The sequence below is a fragment of the Triticum urartu genome, chromosome 5, assembly GCF_003073215.2.
Source record: "Triticum urartu cultivar G1812 chromosome 5, Tu2.1, whole genome shotgun sequence".
Lineage (NCBI taxonomy): Eukaryota > Viridiplantae > Streptophyta > Magnoliopsida > Poales > Poaceae > Triticum > Triticum urartu.
The window spans coordinates 53121894-53143366 of NC_053026.1; the positions used below are offsets into that span (position 1 = coordinate 53121894).

The 21473-nt window shown below is 45.0% G+C and overlaps 1 protein-coding gene and 1 long non-coding RNA gene across 2 annotated transcripts; both read right to left on the reverse strand.

Moving 5' to 3' along the window:
• Nucleotides 1–974: 974 nt before the first annotated feature.
• LOC125555624 lies at nt 975–2237 on the reverse strand. Its single transcript, XR_007304782.1, has 3 exons — nt 2151–2237; nt 1327–1366; nt 975–1236 (listed from the first exon to the last, which is right to left on the reverse strand). It is a non-coding gene; the product is annotated as an uncharacterized LOC125555624 (long non-coding RNA).
• Nucleotides 2238–2573: 336 nt separating this feature from the next.
• LOC125506768 (vacuolar-sorting receptor 1-like) lies at nt 2574–21065 on the reverse strand. Its single transcript, XM_048671484.1, has 8 exons — nt 20673–21065; nt 4186–4881; nt 4004–4092; nt 3855–3924; nt 3676–3759; nt 2863–2945; nt 2681–2762; nt 2574–2590 (listed from the first exon to the last, which is right to left on the reverse strand). The coding sequence occupies exons 1-8, from the start codon at nt 20962–20964 to the stop codon at nt 2574–2576; spliced, it is 1413 nt and encodes a 470-aa protein (XP_048527441.1). The 5' UTR covers nt 20965–21065.
• Nucleotides 21066–21473: the final 408 nt, after the last annotated feature.

Below are 21473 nucleotides of genomic sequence, written 5' to 3' on the forward strand. Positions count from 1 at the left end.
TCCAGGGCATATTTTCTTCAGTTGGTGATCACGTTTTCTGGATCTTAGGATGTCGTTAAGTGTAACAATGATCCGAAAACAACATTGAGATTATGACGTTAGAAAAATGATCATATTGAATCGACCCAATCTTGCTCGTTATAAATTGAGTTAATATCATCTGCATTCAATCGTAATAACATGGAGTGTGAACATGTGATATTGCTCCTTTGACCACGAGGGTGTCGTGATCACTTCTCACCGTACGATGGGCTTTGGGGTTGCTCAAACGTCACCTGTAATAAGGTGATCATAACGACAACTTACAAGTTCATCAGAAAGTTTGACAAGTGACCGGATAGCTCGAGAGTGTGATTTTCTCCTCCGACGATGGGGAGATATTCTTAGGGCCCTCTCAGCGTGACGACATCAATCATCGTCTGGTCAGACACACGTGACTTTGTCACGGGGATGCCGGAACATAATAATGAGACAGAAGAACAAAACCGGTAACGAGGATTTCAGTATCACTAGTGCAGCGACATGCTATACAAACAATTTTTAAGTCCTTTCCGTGATGGCATTTTAAACCGTCGCCTTGTTTGTGTGTGCCATAGGAGAGTCCTTCCCACACGACCGAGAAACCGTCGGCGATAGGTTCTCCGATCACACACGCGAGGCAAAAAGAGCTTGTGTGCGATCGGGCGAGCCATCACATACAATTATACAGACCCAATCATCCCCGTTCATATGTACATCCCACATAGTGAATCCCAGACAAACATTTTTGTTCGTATGTACATCACAACAGTGAATCCCAGAGAAACATTTCCGTTCGCACGTACATCACACACGATTTAACAGTGTCTAGGAAACAATTTTGCCAATTTATTATAGCATTAGATCCTTGTGTTTTGCCTTTGTCGGGAACATGGTAAAGCAGTAACTCATAAATATCTCCATAGGAATATGAAAAATATTTTGCATCCCAAATAGTATGTCTTTCCATGCTCAAAGGAGGAAAGAGTGTGTAGCATTATAGTTTGGCCTAATTTAATATTTTAAAACACCAGTGGCAAGCTTACAAGGCTATATATATATTCTGACATTGAACAACACTTATGCCAGGAAACCACTTTTGTACCACGTTCTTTCACATAAATGTCATACGTATATGGTATGTAATCTAACAAAGATCATACATCACCGCAGTACCGGGCAGATCCTAGAACACCTTGTGTGCCAACTTCTGTATGCCTGACAAAAGAACATTAATATGATTAATAAGTAATACATATTATATTAGAAGTATACCAAAGGTAGAAAAAAGAGTGTCCATGCATGTACCTAAAAAGAGGTTGTAAATGACCTCGTGGGCAACCTCTATCTGGATCCAAAGAAAAATACAAGTCAATAACCTCCAATATGCCTTCGTATTTGCGTGCATTAGTTTTGGGAAACAAGTTAAAGCCTATTTTTCTGGCTACCAAGCTAACAAGGTAAGCTTTTTTAATATTGTACATCATGTTGTTATAAAGGATAGGGCTCCTCGATAAACTGGGTTCTTAGGTATAAACAATTACAGTTTCCAATTATAACCAAGGAATGATGTATGGCTGTGCTTCTAGAGTTCTGATACTTAAAATATATTACTATCTGAGAACTGAGTGTCAGTTAGTTAGCTAGCGGTATCTACACTCGCTTAGCTCACCCAGATTCGAGGCCTGGCATCTTCTAAATAAAAATGGCACAGGTGTTGTGCCTATTGATGAGTTAAAAATATTACAAACTCGAAGGGCACTTTGGAGAGTTCTCATTAGATCAATTGACTAGATACAAAGGTTTTAATATACCCTCTTGGTCCAGTTGAAATGGCTATTAGCGTAATCTATTTGAGAAACATGGTATAGTAAAGAAAGGTTTTGAAAAATACTTACAAAATAAGAAGAATATGTATTGTATTAGACCATCTCTGGTGCGGGTGAAAAGCGATTTGAAGGGGCAATTGAATCGACTCCATACACTAGAGCAGTGGACCCTAGTGATAAATTTCTAGAATTGTACCAAGAAGTTGGCATACAGTGGTGGGCCCTTGTGGAAGAATCACGGAGAGAAGGCCGGAGAGAGAGAGAGAGAGAGACAAGAAAAGGGAACGAAAAGTTTGTTCTCACCTTTGTTTTTTTGGTCTCATGGTTCTTGATCTGCCGAGGCCGGTCTTGACTGTTGGTCCCTCGCTGGACATCCATGCGAGCTACACATTAAAGAAGAGTAGAAATGGTTAAGCAGAGTAGGAGAAAAGATGACCAAAGATAGTGCTGCACAATGTTTAAAAGCTGAAGCTTTGTAGTAATATTTAATCTTGCTATTTCCTACGTTGTGACCAATCAATATTTGTTCTACGAAGCCTATTAGAGTTATCATGTGTCAACTCTATCATTATAGTATAGGAGATCTCTTTTTTTGCGGGAAATGGTATAGGAGATCTCTAGTACTACCGTTTGGTAGAAAAGCGTATGCCTCATTAACTTAGGTGTGTGCTTCCCTTGCTTCTTTCTTTAAAAGAAACTATGGAAATGAAGATGAGGGCAAATTGTCTAGGTAACTATGTTTGCTACAGAAAGATGAATATCTTTTACACAATACTTCAAAAGAACAGATAAAAGCTATCAAAAGATAAATATAGAAATCATTACTAGTGTACCTTCACAGTGGTTGTAACCATCACCAATGTACTTCACACCTTGAAAAACTGGACATTCACAAATTGTTCCAGTGGAGGTGTCCTATATGTGCACAAAACAGCATACATGAAGCTAAACAGACCAAATATGTAGCACATGAAGTAACATAATCTTGAGAAAAATAGAACAGTAGAACATGTACCTTGCATGCAGTCACGTTAGCAGCCATATCTTGCCAGCAACCACCATTGTTGTCCAAGCATTGATTGGTTTGTATGTCTTCTTCTTGATCGGTAGACAATTTACAATGAGCTTACATCAATAGTTTATGAGAGGTGACATATAGGATTACGGGTGATATGGTGTAGACTAGAAATATATTATCTACTACCGCCATAACTAAATATATAAGCTTGTTGCGTTCTATACCTTTGTATAGATTAGTGTAATGTCTATAACATTATACCAGTCCATTTTAGGCTGCTATTGTACATGTTCAGAACCCTGGTTTGTACCACTATACATGGCATAATGCATAGGTGAGTTAGTGAGCTACAATTTGGGAACTTAACAGAAAAGTGACCTTTCGCCATGGGTCTGGAATACACAAGGGAGGGGTTTATGGCCTTGACAAACACACCGCAAGATGAGAGGGGGTGGGCAGTGGGAGGAACGACGGAAGCAAAGGCTAATATTTATCGCTAGGAACTCATTTCTACATGGACTCAAGACTCTTACAAACTTAAGATAAACTGCCTAACATAAGTACATAACCATCATCCAATCCAAGAACTCCCTAACTCAACTTGCAAGCAATCTAATCTTAAGGATAAGTATCAGCAAGGCTGATCTGGGGAGAGCAGTGAGGGTGGTATGTGGTTTCCAATAGTGGTGCCGCACACCTTAAGGTATGTGTATGATGACCATCTTAGCCCCATGGGCTCCTGGTCCATAACACTACTGCTTACATATTAGTACACCTTGAGAAAGAATCATGGGAACCAAAAAATCAAACCTTCATTTGAGCAAATAGATGGTTCACTATTTTCTCGAAAGCTGGCGCAGAGAGCTCTAAGAACTGCTCCTTTTTCAAGTTTCCCTAAGAAATAAAGATTCAATAAGATGTTAAGGCTCACCGGTCAGCACACCTCATGTAGCTATTCCGTTATTTATATTGGAGGGACGAACACTGACCTCTGTATTGTCTATTGTTGATTACAAGTGTTGGTAACATAGTAACATCACTGTGAGAACCCTTGCCAATCTGTGAAAAATAGAAGAAGATGTTGCATTCGGAACTTGCTCGGTAAACACAAAAGCTAAGATAGTGCTCAACTAGTAACCTGTGCATCTTGCTCATCTTTTAGCACAGGATGATCCTCGTCCATGTCAGGATCACCAACACACATCTCAACTGCTTTTTGACTAAGGCCTGCAAAACACATACACATTCACCAACATTAGTATAAGTTTATAACTGCACTGCAATTTGAAACATAGAGTGGCTGGTGCAACATTTGCATACCAAGTGATCTGATTACTCCGGAAGCACATTCATGAGTGTACATCTTTTTCTTCATTGGGCACATAATAGCAAAATGAGTCACATAGTCCCACCATAACCAAGGCTTCCCAGTCTTCTTTGAAACTTTGAACACACAAATTTGATATAAATTTTGAATCACCACATCTCTCCCATTGTACCCTTTGCTGGAACCTTGTTCCGGGTCTGGTGCACAATACCTCCCATGGTTGATACATTGGGACTTGCACTGCTTGCTTAAGACAAAGTTCTCTGGGCAATACCAAGTAATGTAATGAGGAGTGAACTGCGTGTAGCCCTTCTTCTCGAGTGTTTGCGCTACACCTTTGAATCTCTTCAGGAAATCAACCTGGTTATCGCATTTTGTACCACATTCATCCATACTATTTGTCCAAAATTCATACTCAGCACGCTCATTAGGGTACGGTCGGGACTCCCCCCAGTCCAAGTTAACATTAACCAAGTCGCCATTATCCATTGCTTTCTTGAGACTGTCCCCCAGGTTTTTGGTTATTAGTGCCGAAGGAATGGTGATATCCTGTAAAGCATCTGTTTTGCTTGCGCTTCTGCTTTCTGCTCCTTCTATTGCAAATAATGGCTCAAGTTTTGTATCAGCAACAAGAACTGCTGCTGCTCCGGCTTTCTGCCCATTCCTCACCTTGGTTGCGAAGAAACACTCTGTTCAAAGCAACCGTGTTGTATCATTCTCCATCCGGTCATAAGTAGATGTAGTGAAAAATGTAAAGGTCGAGTATGCATATATATATTTTAATGCATTGGTTCACAAAAATGAATATAAAATTGTAGATTAGTAATAGTATCAGTATAATTTATTGGAATGCTATAATGCATTGACTGGTTATAGTTAGGATTATCACCAACAACTAGTGAAATGGACAAATCACCACACCAGTCATGGAATTTTGACGAGAGGAAGGTAGATACATGTATGAAAAGACTAAACCGACAAGGAATATTCAAGTTGGCCAGATAGCTACTCCTTCCATTTACACACATTTCATGTTTTGGAAAATGACACGGTGTTTAAAGTATAGCTTTGACCATTACGTTCACTAAAAATATTCATAAATTAAAAATGCATCAAACACCATGTCACGTGCAAGTGAGAAAGCTATAGATTATATACCATATACACCGTGTTGGCACACAACTCCTGCATCGGTCCACCAATCACGTGCAAGTGACCAAACATATGAGAAAGAAAATATGGGTTCAAGACGGGCACGCCTGGTCATTGATCGGACGCGTCCACGGGGGGTCATATTTGCCAAGTCCGGCTGTAGATGCTCGACTGTAGATGCTCTAAGGTTAATAACGACATCGTCCACTATATCCAAAGAAGGGACTGCGTCAGGTGACTCTTTGTCACCTATCTTTTTAAGCATCGTTCTAGATGTGTTGAAACTGCTTGCTGCGAGATAAATGTTTCGGCTGGGCAGCCAGTGTTAGAGTTGTGTCGAATATTATTGTACAAGTTAGGTTACAGTTGGACTTGGAGTCGTACGGTGTGTAGACAGGATATGGAGTCATGTCCAAGTAGGACACTTGTATCTTAGGCCTCTCATATATAGCGAGGGTAGACACACGATGTAACCTCTGCCAACGTAATAGCACGGGCACGCGGGGGAGCCAGCGGCGTGTGCCGGCACCCGGGCGTCCGGGGTGCGGTATTGTAGCGGTGTCATGGGGAGGAGCGCCCGTAGTCATGCCCCGAGGATGTAGCTATGATGGTGAACCTTGTTAACAAATCTCGGTGTCGTGCCTCGTGTGATTGCTTTGTCCTCGGTAGATCGACGGAGCGCCTCGGATTTATTCTAACAAGTGGTATCATGAGCAAGGTTTGAAGAGGTTGCGATTCCGTTGATTCAGAGGAAGGAGGCCGAACCGTGAGTTGATTTCGTTCGTCATGAAACGGCGTTCGTGGGCATCAGCAGAATCGGTGGCGGCAGAATAGCAATCGAAGCAGCAGCGGCTCTCAGCGCCGTCGGCGGATCGAAGCCGCGCCACCCGCGGCCGGTACAGGTGGCTGCAGCGCATCGGTGGATGCAGCACACGCGTGGCGGCGGCAGTGCCGAATTGCAAGGCAGCAGATCCGATCGAGGGTATCGGATACGTGCAGTGGCGGCGGCTTCGGAACGTGTGTCGGCAGGAGACGTGTGGCGATCGGCGAGCAAGGCGCGTATTGCAGGGCATGCAGCCTGGCTAGAGGCCCAAAGTACAGACGCGGAATCAAGGCCCAAGTCGCGTGAGGCCTATGTGCGATTGTAACGGGAAAACTCAGGTGGACTTGTGGCTTGCAAGGGAGCTTGACGGCATGTCTAAAGTGCTAGAACGCACAGGGAAGCCAAGGCATGGTCAAGAGGCACGTGAGAAGCTGTGAGGGGAGATTTGTTTGAGAGAAAAAAGGCACGTACATGCAGGCTGGAGGCAGTCAATCAGCGAAAGTATTCATCAAGGGAACAACCCATCAAAAATACGCTTTGGAAGCAGTTACGAAGGGCATCAAGTGTTGTGTCTAGAAGCAGTGCAATACGTGGAGCATGGCTTGGATTAAAGGTTCTATATTTGCGATTTTGCTTGGTGCACTTCGACACATGCACGGGAAGTATTGCAGCTTGGTTACTTTTTCATGGGTCGACCGTATGGTAGACAAGGATGGAAATTTTTTGTTGGCACAACAGGGATGTTTGAAGTCATTGACAGAAGTAAAGCAAACTAAGATGGAAGTATCATGTGATGGATGCGTTTCAGGGAAGATGATTGGGGAGTCTGGAGTGTGACGTGACAAGGATCATGCATACACATGGCGTCAAGGCAATGCACGGAGATGTGCGGAGGCGGACACGGCGGAGGGTGGAGCATGGTTGCACTCGGATAATTTCGGCTGGGTCGGACTGGACAGTCTGGCGGATCGACGTGGATGTTGGTCAAAGCAGAAGACAGTGGTGATTTCGACGACGACGACATAGGAGCGTGATGCTGATGGTGACCGACTTCTGAGGCGTGGAAACACGTGGTGCGGGCCTGAGGGCTTGTGCGGCTTCGACAGACTATGGCGCAGGGTTGATTCAAGGCAGTGTACACATGAGAGAGCTTGAAGTCGACGGAGCGTGGGGTAGCAAAGGCACAGCTACATGGAGTCATGTTGAAGGTGGAGCTGGAGTTGATGGATGACTACACTCTAAGCTGATGGAGGGGCTACGGCGTAAATGCATGGAGAGTTGAAGCCTATTTCAGCGGGATAGAGAGAGACACGTGGATCGGACTGGGGCCCAATGGTCTGATGGAGACGTGATACTCGGCATCGGTCAGTGATGATCGGTGGTTCTCTGTAGTGGGGGTTGAGTCAGTGTGGGCTAGCTACCCGGGAGACTCGACCAGGACAGCAGAGGCTCGACGTGGTGATAGCGGCGAGGCGTGCGGTAAGCACGGGACACAGCGACAGACCAAGGCACTAATGGTGAGACGTGTGGTCAGACAAAGTGTGCAGGGGTGCTGAAGCAGTGTTGACGAGTAGCAGATTCAAGTTGGTGACTGGGTCTATCGGTGCCGGTTGATGGACAGGAGTTGACCATGGAGAATCTGAGAAAGTGGCGGAAAGTCTGAAATTGTCAAAAGCTAGGAGAGTACATGGCCGTATATTCTGTGGTGTTCAGTGCACATGGCAAAGTGCTGATGACAAGTACAGAAGGAGGCGGAGTGCTATAGCTATGGGACATGTCAAAGACTATCCGAGAAAAGGGTGAGACAACTGTGATTTGACTCAGGGTGATACAAGGCGACGGTGAAAGTCCTTCAAGTTTCAGATAGACGGTCAAGAAAGAGCGGTGGCATTGAGTTCAGGTAACTCTTATATGTGGCGTCCAATATGCGAGTTGTTCATTTTCACGCAAACAGTGATCGGTGTGTGATGGTGTTGAACGGATTCTACGGAAGTTGGGAGCACAAAGTAGAGTAATGAGGAACTTAATTTTGCTCGAGGGTTGACTGTGAAGAAGACGAGAAGGGACTACAGTTGCAGGTGGAGTCACATGGAGTCTGGGAGTAGCAGCAGTGCTCATGACGTATCTCAAGTCCAATGTACATGGAGGTTCGACGCACGGACGAATTCAAGGTGGTGAAGAATATTCGCCAAGGTGGAGTTTGTTAGAGTTGTGTCGAATATTATTGTACAAGTTAGGTTACAGTTGGACTTGGAGTCGTACGGTGTGTAGACAGGATATGGAGTCGTGTCCAAGTAGGACACTTGTATCTTAGGCCTCTCATATATAGCGAGGGTAGACACACGATGTAACCTATGCCAACGTAATAGCATGGGCACGCGGGGGAGCCGGCGGCGTGTGCCGGCACCCGGGCGGCCGGGGTGCGGTATTGTAGCGGTGTCATGGGGAGGAGCGCCCGTAGTCATGCCCCGAGGATGTAGCCATGATGATGAACCTCTTTAACAAATCTCGGTGTCGTGCCTCGTGTGATTACTTGGTCCTCGGTAGATCGACGGAGCGCCTCCGATTTATTCTAACAGCCAGCAGTGCCTCGTGTTGGTCACGCGAGTGTCACACAGTCTATCATTCCCATTTACGCCACATCATACAAAAAAGGCTTTGAGCCACACGCGACTTCCTCAACCTTATCCGCATGTGAGTCTCCCCCGGTCACTAGTTCACTCATTATTTTTTCCTCTCATAGAGAGCATCGCCTCCATCCTCCCTCTCCCTCTCGCTCTCTGTCGCAAGCTCTCTTCTTCCATCTGCCGAAGCCGCGAAGTTTGATTAGGGGGTAGACTAGTCTGGTTAGGGGGAAGAACAATTTGGTTAGAACTGTTTGAACAACGATCTTCTCTAATGTGCAATCCATGTATTAGGGTGATCTTTGGTAAAGGGGTTGGTTCTACACATTGTGGTTCTGATCCTTCTACCAGTTGTCCCCTTCTACATGACATCATGCAATGAAAATCATCACCCTAGGCATGCACATTGTGATCCTACACATTGTAGTTCGGCAGTGTGTTGAGCCTAGTGTTCTTTTTAGCGCTCTACATGCAAATTGGCCATTGGCAATGATGCTTTGGGCAGTTACTCCAAGGGCAAGGCTGTAGTACAATGTCGTGTCTCGAAGAGGCATTGCGGGAGGCCGACGAATGTTGGCCATTTCCATGAGAACATAGGTCCATCCCACTTTTGAAGGTGCTTTTAGAACCTAGGTTGGATCTACATTTGATCTGTGATGCCTTCTATGAGTACATGACCACCATCCCTCGGGATATCGTTCTCAGGACGAACACCACCTGTAGCTTGAGGGTGAAGCTTTGGGCTAACAATGGGAGGCCTGCTATTGATCAAGGGTGGGCTGGCTTCACCATATCTCACAAGCTGAAGATCGTGTACATGCTCACCTTCAAGGTCCTGAATGAGGATAGTTTCAAGGTGATCTTGTTTGACCTTTCCAGCGCTGAGGTGTTGATCAAGTGCGGCTAGCACGACCCAACACTTGCAACGATTGAAGAGTTGCAATGTCTTTTGGTTAGTCTGTCGGTCCTGAACTATGTTTGGTTGTCTTTGTGCTACTGTTATGTCTATTCGTGTGTGGTTGTGTGTGTTACTATTATGTCAGTTTGTTAATCTGTGGTTTGATCTACGTGTGTTAAAATCATTTACTCTTTGTTCCTTACTGTTGATGTGCATGACTATGTGTGTTGGTAACCTCATCACTAGAAAAAGAGGTTACCGCATTGCATGTCTTGCACGTAACCAAATAGTAGCTGGTTGCATTGCAATCAAAGTCATGTGTCTGTTTTCGGCCATGCAGCTTGGAGCTTTGTGGGTAATCAAATGCAATGCAGAACATGGTTACTACTTGTATTTGCTCAGCCAGTCTGAATCAAGTCACAGAAAAAGGAACGAGGCCTAGAATCCATGGAGGAAATCAAACACATCATTACTTCTATTTTTTGAAAGGAGGTAAAAGTTTTGCCTCGTTCATTAATTAAGAGGAGAAACAAAGTTAAGGTTTGTGCTACAACACCTGAAGCAAAAATTCTATTCTCACTACATGATTGATCCCAATTTTTGCACCAATAGCTACCCAAGTTAGTGCCTTAGACTTTATACTTGCGAGGAAAACCGCCAGAGGGGCGCTTTGAGTTGGAAGATACGAGCATTCCTTTCGTTCCAGAGGGTCCAGGAGCCGAGCAGGGAAAGAGTGGTCATAGCCTTTCGATTTGGGACGGTTGAGTTGGCAAGACCAATCCACCAATCTTTGATGGAGCGCGCCAAGTGCCATTACTTCTATTGGAATGTCTTGTTCTCATCAACACACCTCTTACTAGTGTACTGATTATTATCTTATACTTCTTACATGTCCAGTTTCTTCTTAAACTTTTTGTTGCATCAGTTTTAGGTGAGGTCCCGTTGAATATTGATCTCCATTTCCGAAAAAAAGAATATTGAGCTCCATCGGGCTCTTACTAGAAACTAGTAAATGCGTATGTGCAATGCACATTGATGTCAGGCATAAAATTAATTACATATTGATATCATACATAATTGCACGTTAATATTAGTTAGGGCATCAATCATGCGTTAATTACGAGGATAGTCTATATTTGGTATGTTATTAATTGCACGCTAACATGTTGAGCATTCACAATTGGAGCAATATAAGTCATTGGATTGACATTGGTTGATGGCTGAGATTTATTGGATCTGTGTCTTTAGTCTTTTTATATTGATATAAGTATATTTATAGATAAGTGTGTGATATGCCTAAACCTGGTTAATACGTTGATGTTGATCAACCTAATACATGAACCAGCCTCACGTATACACAGCCGCCTCCTCTCCAAAGAAATCAGGGGTTTTCTTTTTGACGTTGGTCCGCCTCGTCTCCGTTGACCTTAGGGACATGGGCGCGTGGTGGATCCTAGCCCTTACCGATGGAAGGGCTCCATCTTTAAATGTTCCTTCGAGTTTTGTTAGAATTTGTGTCATACTCAGGAACACGAGTGCACGGATTTGCTTTGATCTGGTCATCGTTCTTCCACGTTCATGCTATGCTACTCTTCATCGGCGACGGTTGCAGCTCTGGTGCACTGGTCCTATGGGGTCTTACCATGACGATTTCTCGACTATCTACTATAAGAAGTTTTGCCCGAGAACAACGAGGGAGGGGCGATGACAGCGGCGCGCCTTCGGCTCGCTTCAGTGCTTATAGTCGTCGCTAGATGGTGGATCAAAATGTATGTTTTTATTATTTCTGATATTTGTTGTGCTGTCATGATTAAAAATGAATAGATCATAAGTCTAAAAAAAGAAAGCCCTAACACAAAACCCTAACACATGAACCAGATGTCTTCCGCGGGAGTACTTCTGCCCCCTTTTCCGTCAAAACAGTATATGCAGATTATCAATGATGGACATACTTTTCATAAGAAATTTATTTGAGGACTCAGAGCCCCATTAAAGATCAAACAAATGATCTGGTATTTTTTTAACCTAATTTTTCAAAATGGAGGCAAAGGATTTTGTCTCATCTATTAATTAAGCAGAAGAGAGTTGCCCAGTTAATTAGTGAAAAACTGGGTGAAAACCATCACATACCGCTAAGCGGCACAGACAAAATACCCACACACACCACTCGAAGAGGACCTCATCGAGACAATACAACGACGCCATTGTCATCACTTCTCCCCTAAAGGCGTCATCACCATCCCAATCTCTGAGAAACCACTCCAAGTTCATCAAAGACGATCGTCAAACCAACCCTCACTAGAAAGGCCATGTGGCACATAAAGATCCGTGCCAGATCTCAGCCACCGTGACAAGACAACGTTGCTCCGACGCTGACGAAGAGCTACGATGAAGAACCAGACAAGGCTGGCGTCGTGGAAAATCACCAAACAGACAACTTGCTACTCGTCATCGTACGCCACAGGGCCCTGCCACCGCAGTTTCGACTTCACAGCAACAAGCCCGTCGAGGCCATCCCACAAACACGTGCCGGAGAAGAGCCGACTACCGCAACCCATGTAGTGTCTCCTACATCGCTCCCCGCGACACCGTTTCCACAAAATCCTTAACGCCAACACCAACTCCATCCACAAGTCTCACTTGCCGGTGCCCAGCTCGAAAGATGAAGCCCCCAAGATAGGAAACGACACCAAAGTGACGCCAATGTCTGATCACAAAGGATCAAGAGTTTCCCCCAGAGTTAGGGCGACGACCAAATCCGTGCGGGAGGGGTGCGGCAGTGATGTCTCCAAGAAGGTCAACGACGCCCACATCCGTCACCATCACTGGTCACGACACATAGTCAAGACAGGGTCTTCATCCAAGCTCCACAAACACCCTTCGTCACACATCAACTGGCATCAGTGCGGGCAAGACCACCAACCACCACCACCCAATCTTCCTGCTGACAAAGAAGCGCCTAGATCCGTTGCAACCAGCCGCACCTCGCAGAGGCCACCGACGGCCAAACTCCAGCACGAGGCGCTAGAATCATCAATGGTCGACCGGACGTACGACAAGGAGTAGTGGAGCATTGCCCGACACAAGAACTGTCATGGTTTCGGCCAGCAGCCATACATCAGGCGCGCCGACATGCTCCACGCACACCACCTCGCGCCTGTTGGAGACCAGATCCATTGCACACGCCACATGAAGCAGCCCTTCCGCGTCATCCTGGTCACCGAGCCGCATCGCCCGAGCTGCAATGTCGTCGGAGGTGTAGCATCCTGACGAGCCACCGCGTGACCATCAGGCCCCTAAGGCTCAAACGGACTTGAAGAGCACCCCGTGCCTCCTGCGCAGCCTCATCCAAGCCACCGAAGCATCGCCACGCTGCGAAGCGAGCCACACTAGGTAGACCCGCGCTGGCTGGTGTCAGGACCTACTATATTTCGGAGTATGAACTAGGGTTCTGAGGAAGGAAAAGGGGAAAAGTTCGCCCAGATATGAGGGCATTTGTATTAGTTGTAGTTTTGCTTAGCCAGCACGGCAATTCAAGAGAAGATTCGATAATGAGGACGGCCACAACCCGGCTGCCTTTATAGGTGTAAAGTGCTCACGGCAACAACATGAAAAGTAACAGTAACGGCCTGAAACGGAACACTTACGATCTAACGGCTAGCGACGAGCATATTTAAGTGAGGCGCGATCCCAGCCGTTCTTCTTCTGAACCCAACTGATACGGTTAACTGAAGAAATACCGCACGCGCTTCGGTCCTGACATTGCTCCCGCCTTAAGGCTCGACGTGTCCTCACGGCGTAGCCGCTGCTTCTCGCCACGCGCGTGTAGTGTTACTGAAGAACTCCGGGAATGTATACTTGATAAAATATGCGTCTTCCCAAGTCGCCTCTGTTGATGGTAAGTTGATCCATCTGATAAGCCACTGTACTACCGGCATGTTCTGTCGAGGAACTTGTCAAACCTCTATAACTTCCGCTGGTCCCACTTTGACTGTGCCATCTTGGTTGACTAGTGGCAGATTAGGATCAGGTATTGCTTTGTCCCCAATGTGCTTCTTCAACTGGCTCACATGGAACACTGGGTGGATTTGCACCTCGCTCGGTAACTGCAACTTGTAGGCTGCATTGCCCACTTTCTGAATGACCCTAAAAGGGCCATAATATCTATTTTGCAGCTTCAACGCACCCCTGAATCCAAATGCTGGTAATCTGTAGGGAGCCATTTTTAAGTAAAATGGGTCTCCCACCTGAAAACTTCTTTCAATTCTTCTAGTATCTGCATATTTCTTCATCCTGTTTTGGGCCAACACCAGATTATCTTTGAGTTGCTTTAAGATCTGTTGCTTGGCATTTAAGAAGTCATGTGCTTCTTCATCCTCAGGCCCAGGAATGGCCAATTCTGATATGAGGGGAGGGGGAAATCCATATAGGGCCTGAAATGGAGACATTTTGATTGCAGTGTGATAAGTAGAGTTATACCAAAATTCTGCCAAGGAAAGCCAGGATAACCACTTAGTGGGAGCAGATGTAGTCATGCATCTGAGGTAGGTTTCCAAGCACTGGTTAACACGCTCAGTCTGGCCATCAGTTTGAGGGTGATAGGCAGTACTGTATCTGAGGTCCACTTTCAGTGCAGAGAAGATGTCTTTCTAGAGTTGGCTAGTGAAGATTCTATCTCTGTCAGATATAATGAGCTTTGGAGGGCCATGCAATCTAATTATATTGTCCACAAATGATTGAGCAACACTGATTACTGAATAAGGATGAGACAGTGGTATGAAGTGGGAGTATTTTGTAAACCTATCCACTACTACCATGATCACATCCTTTCCTTGTGATTTGGGCAATCCTTCAATAAAATCCATGGAGATATGCTGCCATGCCATGTCTGCAATAGGTAAGGGTTCTAGCAGTCCAGGTTGCAAACAATTCTCATGCTTGGCTCTTTCACATACAGGGCAAGCAGCAATGAAAGCTTCTACAGCTGCCTTTAAACCAGGCCAGTAGAAGATGCTTTTTACTCTGTGGTAAGTTGCTCTTCTCCCTGAGTGGCCACCCACAGGAGAACTGTGCAAAGCTGCAAGCAACTTGGACTGTAAGTCAGGGGAATTGCCCACATAAATTTTTCCCTTGTACCTTATAATTCCAGCTACTAGAGAGTAATCTGGCAACCTGTTATCCCCTTGAAGGAGTAGTTTTTCCAGGAGCTGCAAGCTAGAAGGATCTTGCTGATAACTTGCCACTAAATCTGTTGCCCATGTAGGAGTAGCTGCAGAAATAGCCATGCATTGAGGAAGAACTCTTGATAGTGCATCAGCCACTTTGTTATGAATACCCTTTTTGTACTGGATTGTGAAGTTGAACTCCAACAACTTCATCATGAGTTTGTGTTGAACTCCTTCAGTGATTTTCTGATCAGTGATAAACTTGAGAGATTGCTGGTCAGTCTTAATGATCAACTCTTTTCCTAACAAGTAGTGCCTCCATCTTTTCAATGCTTCAAGTATTGTTAGGGCCTCTTTCTCATATGTAGACATAGCAGCATTCCTAGGGCATAGAGATGAACTGTAGTAAGATATTGGTCTGCCCTGCTGCATTAGAACAACTCCAATTCCCTTACCTGAAGCATCAGTTTCCAAGATAAATGGTTGAGAAAAATTTGGTAGGGACAACACAGGAGCAGAAGTCAAGGCTTGTTTCAATTGTTGAAAAGCTTGTGTATGTTCAGACAACCAATGAAAATTTCCCTTTTTGAGCAAATCATGTAAAGGCCTGCATATTACACCATATCCTTTAATAAATCTTCTGTAATATCCAGCTAGCCCCAGAAAACTTCTAAGTTTTGTGATATTCTCAGGAACAGGCCACTCAGCTATGGCAGAAATCTTTTGTGGGTCTGTGGCCACTCCTTTTGCAGAAATCACATGCCCTAGATATTCCACTTGTGGAACTGCAAACACACACTTGGACATTTTGGCATACAGTTGATGTTCTCTTAAAAGTTCTAGCACCAACTTTATGTGATCCAAGTGTTCTGTGAAGATTTTGCTAAAGATTAATATATCATCAAAGAATACCAACACAAATTTCCTCAAATAAGGTGCAAAGATGGTGTTCATTAATTCCTGGAAAGTGCCAGGAGCATTAGACAGTCCAAAGGGCATTACCAGAAATTCAAAATGTCCCAGGAATGTTCTGAAAGCAGTTTTGTGTATATCCTCAGGAGCCATTCTGATTTGGTGATTGCCAGACCTCAAATCCAGTTTGGTGAAATAGTTTGCCCCATGCAATTCATCCAAAAGGTCCTCTATAACAGGTATAGGAAATTTGTTTTTAATTGTAAGAGAATTTAATTTTCTGAAGTCTGTGCACAGCCTCATTGATCCATCCTTCTTTTTTACTAATAACACCGGAGCTGCAAAAGGACTTTGACTGTGTCTTATGAGATGTGCAGCCAACAACTTTTTGATCTGATCCTCCATTTCCTTTTTCTGGTTTTGAGGCACCCTATAAGGTCTGACCTGTGGTGGAGTAGCACCATCCACCAAGGGAATTTTGTGGTCCAAGGCCCTATGGGGAGGCAATGATTTAGGTTCCTCAAATAGGTCAGCATACTCCAGCAGTAATTTCTGTATTTGTGGAGGAGTTTTAAAATCCTCTGGTGTATCCATGAGTAAGTTGTGTATTTGACACAAGAAAACTTCAGGTCCTTTATCCAACAGTTTGTTTACTTTCTTAACAGGCACTTCCTTCACACTGGCTGGAGTAGTAAACACTGCTGTAGATACAGTCTGCTTTCCTCCATGAGTGAAACTGAATTATTGTGCAGGAATATCAAAAGAAACAGGGCTCACAGCAGTAAACCAATCATATCCCAGTATTGCATCATGACTTGGTAAAGCCAGAGTTCTAAAATTGTGTGAGAGTGTCATTTTAGAGATCTGAAACTGACAGTTAGGGACAACTGCAGTAGATGTCAATATGCCTCCTCCAGCTACTGCAATTCTTCTAGGTTTGATAGGTAGCAAGTTGCAATTTGCCTTAACAGCAAAATCCTGATTTATGAAGGATGTGGTGCTACCTAAATCCAACAGTGCAACTGCTCTTTTCCCATTGATATGAATGACCAATGTAGGTGTTGGCACTGCCAGTTGCTATCCCATTGCAAAAGTAGATATGAACATAGCTTGATCCCCTTCAGTTGCTTGCTCTGTCTGTTCTTCTAACAGTTGCTCCTCCACATCATAAGTGACTGGCTCTTCTTGTTCCTGCTACATTGCTTGAACATTAGGTACTAATTTACATTTATGCCCATGTACCCATTTGTCACCACATCTCTAGCATTCCCCCACTTTCCTAATTTTCTGAGCAGTACTAACAGGAATTTCAGTGTGTCTGACAGGAAGTTGCTGTTGTGCAACAGGAGCAACATTCACTTTGGGAGGGTAAGTTGCATTGTTTTTCTGATAATAGTTGTTGTAAGGAACAGTTGTCCTTTTTGCATTCACAGCCACTGGTGGGTGACAAGGTTCTACATCCTTAGCTAACCAATATGCATCTGTAAGAGTTTGTGGTCTCAAGGGTCTGATCTGGAATTTTATTCCTTCTCTCAAACCATTGACATAACATCTTACAAACCAAGATTCTCCTAATTCTGGATTTTCCTCTTGGACATCAGCTATGAGATCTTCAAATATTTTAGTATATTCAGACACAGTGCTGTTGGATTGCTTAACTGAGTTGAATTTTTCAGTTAAGTCATAGGAACCTTGTGTAGAAAATCTCTTAGTGACCTCAGAGCAGAATTCTTTCCATGACACTTTTTTCTTTAATAAGCCTGATCTTCTGAGCCACACATCTGCTTCACCAACAATGTATAATTGGGCCAAGGAAACTTTATACTCTTCTGGAGCACCAGACATTTGAAAGTACTTGTTGCATTGCCTAATCCACCCTACTGGATCTTCTCCCTCAAAGTTAGGAAAATCCATTTTGGGTCCTTTAGTTATAGACTTCATGAACTGACACTGCATGTCCTGTTCATATGTTTTTGCATATCCTTGCCACAGCTGCTGATTTCTGTTTTGTTGGTTGTACTGTTGGAAAACAGGAGTATACGGATGATGTCTAGCAGTGGTTGGGGTACCCAGGGGGCTTGCCTGCTCTGTTCTGCTCTGTTGTGCATATCCAGGAGGAACTGCTGGTTTGGTAATTCTGATTGGAGGTAGGTTGTGGAGTTGCAACTCTTCCAATTGCCTTGTTTTCTCTTTCTCTTCTTCCAGTTGCTTCCTTAGTTACTCTGTTCTGATTGCTTGCTGTTGCAGCTGTTCTTGCGACACTGTTGGTGATTTAGGTCTCTGTTGAGAGCTGGAGGGTATATCAGTAGTATTTCCCTATGTTGGGGCTTTTACCAATGCTTGTAACACAGAGTTGATTGTAGAGAGTTGTTTGCCTAGATCCAGAACTACTTGTTCCACATTACCCACTTGTGTCGCAATTTCTCCTTGCTTGGAACTGATAGAGTGCACGTCATCATGCAGCTTTGCCATATCAGCCTGCATCTGAGCCTGGTCCTTTTGCATAATTCCAACATCATCTCTTACGGACAACAGTTCTTGCAGATATGTCTCGTCGATCGTCTTGGCCTGACCCATCACCTTGATCTGAAGAAGAGGGAAGGGATTTACCACGGGTGAGACCGCAACCTTGCTCAACTCCAGATCCTGCCGCCGCCTCGATCCTTGCCATCAAGGTACACGGATCAGTGCTCAGACGCGGAATTTTACCAATTGAGCAGTGTGCTCAATCAACCGCTCCGGCTCGACTGATCTGTACCCGAGAAATTCACCGCCGCCAACGCCGTCGATCACCGCCACCGCGCCTCCATCGACACCAGAGAAGAGGGTGGGAATTGGGTGGGAATACTTGGAGGGGAAGATTTTCCGCCGGCCAGGAGACGCCTCTGCCAAGGAATCACTCGCTACTGATACCAATTTGTCAGGACCCACTATATTTCAGAGTATGAACTAGGGTTCTGAGGAAGGAAAAGGGGAAAAGTTCGCCCAGATCTGAGGGCATTTGTATTAGCTGTAGTTTTGCTTAGCCAGCACGGCAATTCAAGAGAAGATTCGATAATGAGGACGGCCACAACCCGGCTCCCTTTATAGGTGTAAAGTGCTCACGGCAACAACATGAAAAGTAACAGTAACGGCCTAAAACGGAACCGTTATGATCTAACGGCTAGCGACGAGCATATTTAAGTGAGGCGTGATCCCAGCCGTTCTTCTTCTGAACCCAACTGATACAGTTAACTGAAGAAATACCGCACGCGCTTCGGTCCTGACAGCTGGGCCACCACGTGCCGCCACCGTGCCTCTCCACGACCCCTTGCGCCGCCGCCATGCCGCAATATAGCCCCCTTGCGATGCGGCCGTCCTGGGCTGTAGATCCACCGCGCGAAGAACTCCATGTAGCCAGATCTGCGATGTTAGAGCTTCCACGCGTGCCCGCGGCGCATCTCCAAGCGCCGCCCCTTGCGTGACCTTGTCGTTCCCCGAGTGCCCGCTGGGGTGGCCGTCCCGCGCCACCCCACCCCGTGTTGGAGAAGGAGAAGGCCCCGCCGCCGCCACATCGCACGGGCTTTGCTCGGCGACGCCTGCCGACGGCGGTGAGAGGAGGCGGAGCAAAAGAGTGCGACTTGTGCGGCGTCTAGGTTTCACTCCTGGCTGCTCGACGGAGCGACCAAGGAGCTCGCACCTTTTTGAACCTAAGGGCATCTACAATGCCGAGTGCTAGTGTAGGCGCCAGGATTGAATTCCTAGTCGATGGGGTAGTTGGGTGATCCAATCTGGCGCCACGTATAGCATCGACACCAGAAAAGGAATCGAGCGCTAGCGCTATTTTCTAGTACGATGGAAGGCTGTGTGAAGCTGCCGGACCGGTCTCGTTAGCGCCCCCGTAATTAGCGTCTAGCGTTGTGACCAAAAGCGTTTAGATGGGCTTTTAATTTTATGAGATTTGTTTTATCATCTAGGCGTCTTGTATTGAAAATACGCTAATGATGCGGTACTTGAACAGAGGGGTTGTCTTAACCGGAGATAACTTGAAAAGATGGCAAGGTTATATAAAGATGTTACTTTTGTGATAGTAATGGAAAAAGTTGAGCATTTATTTTTAGATTGCCCGTTTGCCACCCTCTATGTCGCGTATAACTTACCACCACCTACAAGTATTACTTATACGTCCGAAAAATGTTGATGGAAATTCATCCTAAATTGAAGGTTCGGCCAAAGGTCTGCATTTTCATAACATTTTTAGCAGGACAAGAATTTCAATTTTTTTCATAGGTTATCTTTGTGGCTGCCGGCTAGATCTGTGGTCCTATCTACAGTCTGCGGAGGCGCGAACTTTCATGAATTACATGTACAACCATTGAAAGATGGTAGCAGGAGATATATTCAACTGATTTCAATAATGCTCAATAATAAAGATTAGTGTAACGCAAGAGGACGTGTAGCAACTTCGTACAAGTACAAATAGATTGCAGTTTTCTGCACCCCATATAGCATATAGCAATTCCAGATGGCGGTCTCCTAATAGATAGATGGCTAGTGCTCTAGTTCTATTATTATGCCGGTTGTGGCATTGAGTTGTTTTCTTTCTTTATTTTGCTTCTTCTGCGAGCTATTTTGGATTTAAGACTCGTAATTACGAACCTTTTAATAATATGGCTGCATGCATCTTTTAGATGCAGAGGCCGAGGGATAACCTCCTTTTTCAAAAAAAGAAAATATAGCAATTCCAGATTATGTACAGTTCCAGACTATTTACCATCGCTTGTGTCTTATCTACGGGGAGTGTGAGCCAGCAGGCGATGAAAAACAGCAGTACTATGAGATTAAGATCTTTTTTCCGCGGTTGAAGATGATAAATTTATACAGTATGAAATAATAAGAAAGAATGGACAAATTTACTTTGCCTTACCTCCTCTGTCGACGAGCAAGAAAACAGGAAGTGCGCCAGCTCGGCGAGAACGGAGAGAGATGCCATATTCATCGAAGTCGCCGCAAGCCTGCCCGTTGTGTCTTGGGTACACCACCACGCCAGTCATGGAGCCACCGTGATGCGGGAAACCGAAGTCGGCAATGGCAAAGTCGTATGTGGCCTCGAGCTCCGGCGGTGACATCACCTTCAGGCGGCTGTTCCTCCGGGACACTTCGGACTGCCCATGGCAGCAGCCCAAGATCGCAGCCCAGATGATCAGTAACCTCAGCATGTCGGCTGTGTCGATCGGATTGCAGAACTACTGGTACTAGCTACCTTCTCTTGTAAGTAACTAGATTCGGGGGATGGTCGGAGAAGAGGACAAGAGACACGGCGGGGAAAACAGAGGAAGAGAGCGGCCGGCCGGCGGTGAAATGTCGGGGATGACAGCGACGGACGTCTTGGGAATTTCCGGGCGTTTCTTCTGGGGTGCGTTCATTAGCACAAGAAATTTGGAGGAACGAGAGTGTTTGTGCGGCAAGTAAATTAAGGAGGATTTTACGGTGTATTATAATACACTAAAGCACATGTATTATATGGCCGATCTAACGGATAAGAATAATTGGGCCTTTTTAAGTTCAAGGGTATTTTTGACCTAATTTTTTTAACCTTTAATCGGCCCAATTTGGTCCAGGGGTATTATCATCCTAAATTTTTGATTAAATTAATTGCATTAATAAAGCACTTCATTATAGAGGCCCCATCATCGTGCGTACTCTTTTGAATTTCGGTTCGAGCGGT

Coding starts and splice junctions, on each gene's coding strand:
- LOC125506768 (XM_048671484.1), bottom strand. CDS start 20,964: ATGCTGAGGTTACTGATCATCTGGGCTGCGATCTTGGGCTGCTGCCAT. Junction 4,882..20,672: donor CTTGCTCGTCGACAGAGGAG/GTAAGGCAAAGT, acceptor TGCTTTGAACAG/AGTGTTTCTTCGCAACCAAG. Junction 3,925..4,003: donor AAGATGAGCAAGATGCACAG/GTTACTAGTTGA, acceptor TATTTTTCACAG/ATTGGCAAGGGTTCTCACAG.